Source organism: Eleutherodactylus coqui, chromosome 5 (genome assembly GCF_035609145.1).
Source record: "Eleutherodactylus coqui strain aEleCoq1 chromosome 5, aEleCoq1.hap1, whole genome shotgun sequence".
NCBI lineage: Eukaryota > Metazoa > Chordata > Amphibia > Anura > Eleutherodactylidae > Eleutherodactylus > Eleutherodactylus coqui.
Genome location: NC_089841.1, coordinates 25225471 through 25238116, shown reverse-complemented (window position 1 = coordinate 25238116; position 12646 = coordinate 25225471). Strand labels below are relative to the sequence as shown.

General features: G+C 42.4%; 2 protein-coding genes across 3 annotated transcripts in view; both read left to right on the top strand.

Moving 5' to 3' along the window:
- LOC136627324 (zinc finger protein 585A-like) overlaps positions 1 to 12646 on the top strand; it is a 525937-nt gene that overhangs the window by 444200 nt on the left and 69091 nt on the right. The window lies entirely within an intron of this gene.
- LOC136627337 (oocyte zinc finger protein XlCOF22-like) lies at positions 1248 to 2284 on the top strand. The gene has a single exon (XM_066602352.1). The coding sequence runs from the start codon at positions 1372 to 1374 to the stop codon at positions 2017 to 2019; it is 648 nt and encodes a 215-aa protein (XP_066458449.1). The 5' UTR covers positions 1248 to 1371; the 3' UTR covers positions 2020 to 2284.

The window sequence follows — 12646 nt, the reverse complement described above, 5'->3', positions numbered from 1 at the left end:
TTTTAAGTCCCAATTCACATCTGTAGTTTTTGATGATTTGTTCTTCACTGACAATCACTTGGTCTTTAAGTGAGCTGCAAACCAAGTGACTTTGAAAGTTGAGCGATTCTCACTCAGTTTCTCTGTCAGGATCCGTGTTTACATGGGCAGACAGTTATCCATAATGGCTCTTCTCAGTGATAGCTCTAGCAGCTGTCAGCCTGTGTAAAAGCACCCATTGATGATGATTACCTTTTTCTACATGACTTGTTATTTGTATAGAAATGTTATAAAATATCAAGATCATTTTTAAAGTCTATAGTATTAAAGAATAATCGGCTTTATTCTTGGCAGATGACGGTACCGGGAGCTCAGAGGGACGTCTGATATCTGCAGATTGTAAAGCAGAGGATTGCGGTATCACACAAGATACATATGAAGAACCTGCCATTATCCCAGATATCTCCTCAGCCCTTCATAGCAAAGATCCATCATCGGATCCTCTTATACAGGTCCTATCTTCTGATTCATCACAGACTGATGAGCAGAATAGATGTCACAGGAGGGGAGAAGATCATGGAGCTAACACAGGGGAGAAGCCGGATTTATGTTCAGAATGTGGGAAATGTTTTGCTCACAAAATACATTTCCTGCGACATCAAGAATTTCACACAGAAGGGAAGCCATTTTCTTGTTCAGAATGTGAGAAATGTTTTGCAGCGAAATCAGACCTTGTTAATCATCAGAGAACTCACACAGGAGAGAAGCCATTTTCATGTTCAAAATGTGAGAAATGTTTTGCAGCGAAATCAGCCCTTGATACACACCAGAAAAGTCACACAGGAGAGAAGCCATTTTCTTGTTCAGAATGTGGGAAATGTTTTACACAGAAATCAGGCCTTGTTACACATAAGAGAATTCACACAGGAGAGAAGCCATTTTCTTGTTCAGAATGTGGGAAATGTTTTGCAGCGAAATCAGTCCTTGTTACACACCAGCGAACTCATACTGGAGAGAAGCCGTTTGGATGTTCAGAATGTGGGAAATGTTTTATAGGAAAATCAGCCCTTGTTAAACATAAGAGAATTCACACAGGAGAAAAGCCATTTTCTTGTTCAGAATGTGGGAAATGTTTTACAATGAAAAAAGACCTTGTTACACATAAGAGAATTCACACAGGAGAAAAGCCATTTTCTTGTTCAGAATGTGGGAAATGTTTTACAATGAAAAAATACCTTGTTACACATAAGAGAATTTACACAGGAGAAAAGCCATTTTCTTGTTCAGAATGTGGGATAATGTTTTACACAGAAATCAGACCTTGTTAAACACCAGAAAATTCACACAGGAGAAAAGCCATTTTCTTGTTCAGAATGTGGGAAATGTTTTACAATGAAAAAAGACCTTGTTAAACACCAGCGAACTCATACTGGAGAGAAGCCGTTTGGATGTTCTGAATGCGGGAAATGTTTTACAGGAAAATCATATCTCTTGCAACATCAAATAATTCACACAGGAGAGAAGCCATTTTCTTGTTCAGAATGTGGGAAATGTTTTACAATGAAAAAAAACCTTGTTAAACACCAGCGAACTCATACTGGAGAGAAGACGTTTGGATGTTCAGAATGTGGGAAATATTTTGCAGCAAAATCATATCTCTTGCGACATCAAATAATTCACACAGGAGAGAAGCCATTTTCTTGTTCAGAATGTGGGAAATGTTTTACAATGAAAAAAAACCTTGTTAAACACCAGCGAACTCATACTGGAGAGAAGCCGTTTGGATGTTCAGAATGTGGGAAATGTTTTACACAGAAATCAGCCCTTATTAAACACCAGCGAACTCATACCGGAGAGAAGCCATTTGGATGTTCAGAATGTGGGAAATGTTTTACAGAGAAATCACATCTCTTGCGACATCAAAGAATTCACACAGGAGAGAAGCCATTTTCTTGTTCAGAATGTGGGAAATGTTTTACATGGAAATTATGTTTACTGCGACATCAAAAAACTCACATAGGAGGGAAGACATCTTTTTAAACCTGTTTTGTCAAACCATACAAAAAAAAGGTTAAAAAAAAAGTAGTCACATGTCATACAAAAAAAGGGAAGTAATTTAGAGCACTAAGTGATGAATAAGATATGTATGTATTTACCGATGATGAGCTGTTAGTCAGAAACAAATTAGCATCCAGATAACCCACCTTTATATCAGCTGTGTACATAGAATATTTCACACTGATACATATAACTGCGTCTCTAAACTTGTTTCTAACTGTTGATAAAAGTTTACTTGTATAACTTACATGTTTGTATTTGGGCCGATCTTTCTTCTTCCTTTTAGATGATGTTTCCACCACTGAGCCCAGCAAGGGCGTCTCCCCTCCATCTCATCGCTATAGGGTCATATACTAGGAAGAGTCGCACACAGTAATATACAGCTGTGATCACATGGGAAAGGTTCTACAACTTCAGTGTAACATATCAGACTTTATTTATACAGGACTATACAACTTGGGGCGCACAGCCCGATAAAGCAAATCCTCCACATGTTTCACACTCAGATGAGCTCTGAACACACCAGATTTCAGGAGAGCCAAGAGTATCATACATAAGTGACAACTTGGGAAATCTGCTGCGACATAATAGTCCATATTAGGGTGCAAACATTTACAAATCTGGTAGATACTGCCAACAGGAATGCATAAGATCTTACTTAGACTTCAGGCATAACAGAACCCGGGCGCACATCTCCGTAATCCAGTAAGACTCATGTAGGAAAGGTTTTCTGTGCCAATCACCTCCCTGAGAGGAAGGATTAACCCCTTTAATGTGTCAGGAAACAGAGACATACTGCTAGATTCCAAGCATGCTTATGGTGACAACTTGCAGAAAATTAATATTTGTGGACTTACGGCGTTACTCTTTTCACCAAGAACATTTTTGAAACAACAGAATTACCTTGATTTTTCTTTATTGATTTAACTAAAACAGACAGTAATGATGCATTTCAGGGACACAGCCCCTTCCTCCCAAACAGTTGGGTAAGGTACAATAATTAAGATAGGAGAGTAAATAGAGTAAAAGAAATGGGAGAAAGGAAAAGAGATGCACAAAAAAGTACAAATTATCAGTGGAGAGTAAAAATATCAAAGTATCGAACAGATTATGTGCTCGGGGGTTCGTGAAGAATCGCTGTATCTGTTAGTTTATATAGTTATTAGCTTAACCGTCGTGCGTTGCTGCGAAGACAGACAGACATACATACATTCATTTTTATATATCTAGAAGCACAGGTGCAGGGGGATCAGTAGGCTTATTACTTGTTTTCACAGACTGAAATCCTTTAATATATTAAAACTTAACTTTTAATTCTCCTTATATAAAATAATATGCAAGAAAAGAGGGCCTTATAAGAGACAAAACAAAATTTCCGTAATAGTTTGTGTCCAGATGATTCATTAACCTTTATGCACTATCGTATGTATGAACAAAAGGTCTGTATAATCACACACAGAACCGAACACACTGTCAGCCTAAGATAAGTATCTTACAGTGAATGCTATCACTGGTGGACGATAGTCGTTATGGCCTGACCAGTGTCAATTCACTTGTCTTGGCTTCATTATACGGTAGTGCATACTAATTCTATAATCCTTGTTGCATGACCACAATAAATTTCAGCAAAAAAACTGATTTCCTATCCAGATTCTTAGATTTATACGATATTCAGCTCGACGCGTTTCTATCGCCTTCGCGATTCCTCAGGAGCCATCACTATATAGATAGAACTGGATATGTACAGGATCAGACAATCAAGTGTAAAATTTTACACGTTGAGTGTGTAAAGGCAGAATACAACTCCAACTCTTGACGTAATCGCCGTGAGTAATTGGGCATCTGCCAAGAGGAGAAATCTGCTCAGTAGAATAATGACCATCTGTTTAGACAAATAGATAAAAAGAAGGGGCTTTAAAGGCTTGCAGACGTTGGTTGATGAAAACGTCTACATGCCAATTGCCCAGATGGTATACTTCCAGATCGTACACAGTACTAGTGAGGGATGAGACACAGATATGTCTCTAATAGTAAAGAATTCTATTTCCTCAACCTGAATAATTTTCTGTACCGTGACTATAGGATCCCTAATTAATATCACACCCCACCAAGTAAAGGTACTGATAAATGCCCTATACTAATTGTCTAGGCTCAGAATCCTAGTGCTTATCACTGGATTCCGGCTAAAGAGGGTGGTAAGGGAACCAAATAAACAACAAGTCCGGCAGCAGCTCCAGCCTCAAAGGTAGGTATATATCTACATAACAACCAATCACAGCGCAGCTTACATGTTACCTCAGCTTTATAATATATAACACCCAATCACAGCGCAGCTTTCATGTTACCTCAGGAGTATAATATATAGCAACCAATCACAGCACAGCTTTCATGTTACCTCAGCAGTAAGAGAAATAACAGCCAATCACAGCGCAACTTTTATTCTGCCTCAGCAATATAAAAAATAGCAACCAATCACAGCGCAGCATTCATTTTACCTCAGCGGTATAATATATAGCAACCAATCACAGCACAGCTTTCATGTAACCTCAGTAGTATAAGAAGTAGCAAGCAATCACAGCACAGCTTTCATGTAACCTCAATAGTACAAGAAGTATCAACCAATCACAGCACAGCTTTCATGTTACCTCAGCAGTATAAGAAATAGCAACCAATCACAGCACAGCTTTCATTTTACCTCAGCATTCTCAATATCCAGCAATTGTCTTGCGAAACGTTCGGTGGATGCATCATTTTGTAGTTGAACACGCTTTCTTGTAATCCCTTTTGCTTTCATGCTTGAAATAGAACGCAAATGATCTTTGTCTGTGGGGCATAACTGTTGACCATGCTCGCACTCGCGCCACCTATCGTAGGATAGTTGTACTATGCCAGTAATCTTCCCAGGAGTGTACTCAACAACTTCCCAAAGTTTCATGGCGATTGGATGAATGGTGTAGTACTGCATAAAGGACAGACAGACAGACATACATTCATATATATATATATATATATATATATATATATATATATATAGATGACATCAGGAAGTGAGAGAATTAGATTCCGTACGTAAAATTTGGATGCTAATTCTTTTGCGCTTAGAATTGAATAATCGAGTTGGGACCCATTAGCGTTTCCTATTTATGACATAATCAATGCTCGTGCCAAATTTCAAGTTTTAATGACATTGGGAAGTGAGAGAATTAGATTCCGTACATAAAATTTGGACGCTAATTCTTTTGCGTTTAGAATTGAATAATCGAGTTGGGACCCATTAGCGTTTCCTATTTATGACATAATCAATGCTCGTGCCAAATTTCAAGTTTTTATGACATCGGAAAGTGAGAGAATTAGATTCCGTACGTAAAATTTGGACGCTAATTCTTTGGCGCTTAAAATTGAATAATCGAGTTGGGACGCATTAGCTTTTCCTATTTATGACATAATCAATGCTCGTGCCAAATTTCATGTTTCTACGATATCGGGAAGTGAGAGAATTAGTGGCAATGATGGAAATCAAACGATCTACGTGGGGGGGGGGGCGTAACTGTCGACGATGCACGCGCGCTATTTATCATAGGATAGATCTACTATGTCAGTAATCTTCCCAGGAATGTACTCAACAACTTCCCAAAGTTTCATGGCGATCGGATGAAAGCTGTAGTAGCGCATAAAGGACAAACAGACAGACACACAGACAGATAGACACGCATACATTCAGTTTTATATATATAGATTGTGATTTGGTAAACAGACTAATATTATGTACTAGCTGATATACCCGGCTTCGCCCGAGTTAATTTGGTACTAGTGTTTATCTGGTGTTCACACAGAAAATCTTATGAAGTCGTGGGTTACTTTAGAGATACCGAGGAAAAACATATGTTCACCATTTTGCATAGTTCTCTGCGTTACCCAGGAAACACCACGGGCGGTAACCATGCGACGTTTCCTTTATATAAAATGACATCAGGAAGTGAGAGAATTAGATTCCATATGTAAAATTTGGACGCTAATTCTTTTGCACTTAGAATTGAATAATCGAGTTGGGACCCATTAGCTTTTCCTATTTATGACATATTCAATGTTTATGGCAAATTTCATGTTTCTATGACATTGGGAAGTGAGAGATTTAGATTATGTACGTAAAATTTGGACGCTAATTCTTTTGTGCTTAGAATTAAATAATCGAGTTGGAACCCATTAACTATTCATATTTATGACACAATCAATGCCCGTGCCAAATTTCAAGTTTCTATTACACCAACAAGTGAGAGAATTAGATTTCGTACGTAAAATGTGGACGCTAATTCTTTTGCGATTAGAATTGAACAATCGAGTCGAGACCCATTAACTTTTCCTATTTATGACATAATCAATGCTCATGCCAAATTTTAAGTTTCTCTGACATCGGGAAGTGAGAAAATTAGATTCTGTACATAAAATTTGGACGCTAATTCTTTTGCGCTTAGAATTGAATAATCGAGTTGGGACCCATTAACTTTTCCCTTGTATGACATAATAATCAATGCCCGTGCTAAATTTCAAGTAAGAAAATTAGATTACTTATGTAAAATTTGGACGCTAATTCTTTTGCGCATAGAATTGAATAATCGAGTTGGGACCCATTAACTTTTCCTATTTATGACACAATCAATGCCCGTACCAAATTTCAAGTTTCTATGACACCTGGAAGTGAGAGAATTAGATTCCGTACATAAAATTTGGACGCTAATTCTTTTGCGCTTAGAATTGAATAATCGAGTTGGGATCTATTAACTTTTCCTATTTATGACATTATCAATGCTCATGCCAAATTTCATGTTTCTACGACATCAGGAAGTGAGAGAATTAGATCCCGTACGTAAAATTTGGATGCTAATTCTTTTGCGCTAGAATTGAATAATCGAGTTGGGACCCATTAGTTTTTCTCATTTATGACATAATCAATGCTTTTGCCAAATTTCATGTTTCTACGACATCGGGAAGTTGGAGAATTAAATTCTGTACGCAAAATGTGGACGCTAATTCTTTTGCGCTAAGAATCGAATAGTCGAGTTGGGAACCATTAGCTTTTCCTATTTATGACATAATCAATGCTCGTGCCAAATTTCACGTTTCTATGACACTGGAAAGTGAGAAAATTACATTCCGTACGTAAAATTTGACGCTAATTCTTTTGTGCATAGGATTGAATAATCGAGTTGGGACCCATTAGCTTTTCCTATTTATGGCATAATCAATGCTCGTGCCAAATTTCACATTTCTATGACACCGGAAAGTGAGAAAATTACATTCCGTACGTAAAATTTGGACGCTAATTCTTTTGCGCATAGAATTGAATAATCAAGTTGGGACCTATTAATTTTTCCTATTTATGACCATATCAATGCTCATGCCAAATTTCATGTTTCTACGATATCGGGAAGTGAGAGAATTAGATCCCGTACGTAAAATTTGGACGCTAATTCTTTTGCGCTAGAATTAAATAATCGAGTTGGGACCCATTAGTTTTTTCTATTTATGACATAATTAATGCTTTTGCCAAATTTCATGTTTTTACGACATCGGAAAGTTGGAGAATTAAATTCTGTATGCAAAATGTGGACGCTAATTCTTTTGCGCTAAGAATTGAATAGTTGAGTTTGGAAACATTAGCTTTTCCCATTTATGACATAATGCTCGTGCCAAATTTCACGTTTCTATGACACTGGAAAGTGAGAAAATTACATTCCGTACGTAAAATTTGACGCTAATTCTTTTGTGCATAGAATTGAATAATCGAGTTGGGACTAGAGATGAGCGAACGCGTTCGTCCGAGCTTGATATTCATGCGAATATTAGGGTGTTCGGGATGTTCGTTATTCGTAACGAACACCATGCGGTGTTCTGGTTACTTTCACTTCCTTCCCTGAGACGTTAGCGCGCTTTTCTGGCCAATTGAAAGACAGGGAAGGCATTACAACTTCCCCCTGCAACGTTTATAATAATAATAATAATAATCTTTATTTGTATAGCGCCAACTTATTCCGCAGCGCTTTCAGGCATGGATAAATGCAAAACAATACAACAATTACAATATAAGGTACATTGGGTTAGACACAAATGGGTTGAGGGTGGTACAGGAGGTGCAGGGGGTGGGGAACACAGGCAATAGGAAATATTATGTACAGATCATTTATCAGAAGGCAAACAGGGTGGAGCACCATGGTGAGGGGCAGGGGACTAGGTCAGGAGATTTGGTATGCTTCCCTGAAGAGGTGCGTTTTTAAGGCACGTCTGAAATTTCGTGCATCGGGAATTGTCCGGATGCCTTGGGGTAGAGCATTCCAGAGGATGGGTGCTGCTCTAGTGAAGTCCTGTAGGCGAGCATGAGAGGTTCGTATTACAGGGGTGTTTAGTCTGAGGGTGTTAGCCGATCGGAGTGAGCGGGCTGGGTGGTGTACTGACAGTAGGGAGGCGATGTATGGTGGTGCAGCGCCATGCAGAGCTTTGTGAGTGAGGTAGAGGAGTTTAAATTTAGTTCTGCAGTGGATGGGCAGCCAATGCAGCGACTGGCATAATGCAGAGGCGTCTGGATAACGACTGGATAGAAAAATGAGTCTAGCTGCTGCATTTAGTATGGATTGGAGCGGAGCGAGTCTAGTGCGGGGGAGGCCAATGAGTAGCGAGTTGCAGTAGTCAAGCCGGGAGTGGATGAGCGCAACCACGAGCGTCTTTAGCGTGTCCGTGGTTAGGAACGGACGTATTTTAGCAATATTTCTGAGGTGCATGTGGCATGTTTGGGCCAGAGATTGGATATGGGGGGCAAAGGAGAGGTCAGAGTCCAGTGTGACGCCAAGGCATCGGGCATGCCATCGGGGGGTTATGATGGTGCCAGACACTGGAATGGAGATGTTGAGGGGAGGTCGGTTAGAAGGTGGAAAGACAAGGAGGTCAGTTTTAGAGAGGTTTAGTTTGAGAAAAAGGGAGGACATAGTGTTAGAGACAGCAGACAGACAGTCGGTGATATTTTGGAGGAATGGTCCAGAGATTTCACGAGAGGAGGTGTATAGTTGGGTGTCGTCAGCATAGAGATGGTATTGGAGGCCGAATCTGTGGATGGTTTGTCCAATTGGGGCAGTATAGATAGAGAAAAGAAGGGGACCAAGGACCGAGCCCTGGGGTACCCCGACAGCGAGAGGAAGTGGAGCAGAGATAGAACCAGCAAAGGAAACACTGAAAGAGCGGTCAGAGAGGTAGGAGGAGAACCAGGAGAGAGCAGTATCCTTTAGACCAATAGAGTGGAGCATAGTGAGAAGGAGATTATGGTCGACCGTGTCAAATGCAGCAGACAGGTCAAGGAGGATTAGTAGAGAGTAATCACCTCTCGACTTTGCAGTCATCAGGTCATTTGTTACTTTTGTAAGGGCAGTTTCGGTCGAGTGTAGAGAGCGGAAACCAGACTGGAGGGGGTCGAGGAGTGAGTTGTCAGAGAGAAAGCGAGTAAGCCGGGAGTAGACCAGGCGTTCCAGTAATTTGGAGATAAAGGGGAGGTTTGAGACGGGTCGGTAGTTAGCAGCATTAGTCGGGTCCAGGGTTGGTTTTTTAAGCAGAGGGGATATAATGGAGTGTTTGAATGAGGAGGGAAAAGTGCCAGAGGTTAGGGAGAGGTTGCAGATTGTGGTAAGGTGAGTAATGAGAGCTGGGGAAAGGGAGCGGAGGAGGTGAGAGGGGAGAGGGTCGCTGGCGCAGGTGGTAGGGCGGGCAGTGGAAAGGAGCCTGGAGACTTCTTCCTCTGTCGTTGGTTCTAACGTAGATAGTGAGTAGGTGCTGGGTGCAGTGCTGATGAAGCTGGGATCAGGGCTAACCACGCAGCTTTCAGAGATTTCTTTTCGAATGTGGTCAATTTTTTCTTTGAAATAGGCAGCTAGCTCTCCAGCAGTCAGGTCTGTCGCAGGGGCCTGTTCCTTGGGGCTGAGGAGGGAGTGAAAGGTCTCAAAGAGTTGTTTGGGGTTGTGGGATAGTGAGGAGACAAGGGAGGTGAAATAAACTTGTTTGGCATGGTGAAGGGCTAGGTTATACATTTTAAGCATGAATTTGAAGTGGAGGAAGTCTGCTGGCAGCTTTGACTTTCTCCACAGCCGCTCGGCGCACCTAGAGCACCGCCGGATGAAGCGTGTTTGGGACGTGAGCCAGGGTTGCCGTGGTCTGCGTTTGACAGCTCGCGTCACGGGCGGTGCCACTTCATCCAAGGCACGGCTGAGGGTGGTGTGGTAGTATTCGGCTGCCAGGTTAGGGCAGGGGAGGCGAGAGATGGGCGATAGGGAGGACTGAATAGCTTCGGCGAACTGTTTAGTGCGGACAGACTGGAGGTTCCTAGAGGTGCGATAGATAGGAGGGTCAGGAGAGATGCTAGGGTGCCTGATGGAGAAAGAGAGAAGGTTGTGATCCGAGAGTGGAAGTGGGGAGTTAGTAAAGTGAGAAGCAGAGCAGAGACGGAGGAAAACTAAATCGAGAGTGTTACCATCTCTATGAGTGGGGGAGTCAGAGATTAGCGATAGGCCAAGGGAGGAGGTAAGTGTTAAGAGCCGGGAGGCAGATGAGGAGCTAGAGTCGTTAGCAGGAATGTTGAAATCACCAAGGATGAGGGTTGGCATTTCACAGGATAGGAAGTGGGGGAGCCAGGCAGCAAAGTGGTCTAGAAACAGGCGGGTAGGACCTGGGGGGCGGTAAATAACTGCGACACGCAGAGGCAGTGGGCGGAAGAGTCGCAGGGTGTGGACTTCGAAGGAGTGAAAAGTAAGCGAGGGAGCTGAGGGAATGACCTGGAAGGTACAGTTTGGGGAGAGGATGATGCCTACTCCTCCACCGCGTCTGTCATCCGATCTGGGGGTGTGGGAGAACTGCAGGCCATCATAGGACAATGCAGCGGGGGAGGTAGAATCGGACTGCTGTATCCAGGTTTCCGTGAGGGCGAGCAAGTTCAAGTGTTTACTGGTGAAAAGGTCATGGATAGTTGGGAGTTTGTTACACGCAGATTGGGAGTTCCATAGGGCGCATTTGAATGGGGCAGGGGGGGCATTTTGGTAGAGAACAGTACGGGGTGGGCCTGGGTTGGGGGAGATGTCCCCTGCAGCTAGAAGTAGCAGAGTAGCAAGGGTGAGCACATGGCTAGGGGATTTGTGTGGGTGGCTGAGGTGTTTCTTTGCAGTATTAGGGGGTTGAAGGCGTCTTAGGAAGTTGAACAGTGCATGGGAGCCATACATAGGTGAGGAGAGGAGGGAAGGGCTGATGTGGATGGAGTGTGTTGGGGCTGGACGTTGAAGGAAAGTGTGAAGGCTTGAAAAGAGGATAGTGAAGGAGATTAGTGCAAAGAGGAGAGTATTTCCCTCCAGGCTTTGGGCAGTTGTGCATGTTACCTGTCTCCTGCACTGTCCAACTGCGCTGTATAACTGCATCATTCAACAGCATCAACACTTGTTGCTGGACACATCAGGGGAGGCTGCCTCAGGGGAGGCATGGAGGGTAGAACTGACTTTAAAGTTCTGGCTATAGGACTTCAGCTGGGAGTGGCTTGTTACATTTCACTAGTCAACCAGCTGACCCCACCTTTAGATGGCTAAGGAACAAGATGGGGGGGGCGCTTTATTGCCCTCTTACAAAAACAAACTGTGTCCAGCAACACTAAGATGAGACAGGGAGAAAACTATTTGGGGGAGGTGATGACGAAAATACGTATAGTACAAATAGAGTCAATTCAATTTATATGAAGCAATGGGACATACCATTGCGCACAGATTATGACAAATTTAAAGGTATCACAGCAGATTCAGTGGAGGGAAGGCAGAGCAATCAAATTCAGATGGAGCGGAGCAATGGATGAATGAAACATACCTGTTGGTGAAAGAGAGAAGGTAAGCCCTATACCACCCCCCTGCTGTGAGTGGCTGGCGAGATCAGGTGTTCGCCTAATATAAAAGTCGGCCCCTCCCGCGGCTCGCCTCAGATGCGGTGTGAGTTAGATGAGGGACAGTGCTGTTTATACCGGAGCTGCTGTAGGGAAAGAATTGGTAGTTAGTGTAGGCTTCAAGACCCCCCAAAGGTCCTTATTAGGGCCACTGATAGCTGTGTGTTGGCTGCTGTTAGCAGTGGCATTTTTTTTTCTCAAAATCGGCTCTGCAGAGCGTTGCACCTGGCATTAGGGACAGAAGTGCTGCATAGGCAGGGAGAGTGTTAGGAGTGAGTGTAGCCTTCAAGAACCTCAACGGTCCTTTCTAGGGCCATATTTATCCGTGTGCAGTACTGTCCAGGCTGCTGTTAGCTGTGCTGCATTTTTTTTGGGCTTCTCAAAATCGCCTCTGCAGAGCATTCCACCCTCCATTGATACTGCAGGGAAAGAACTGTATAGGCAGGGCCACAACACAGTTATTATTCATTGAATATACGCAGTGCTGCCTTTTGGTGGAAAAACAAGTGAAAACAAATCTATTTGTCCAGCCTCTGTCCGTCCTTACGGGCGGTGGACACGTGTGAGCTGCGTGAAAAGCATTGCTAAATCATACGCACCCAGCTACGCTTTACTGCTGGCTTCGCCATTTGCTTTCCTTAATTGGGAAAAAAATACCTG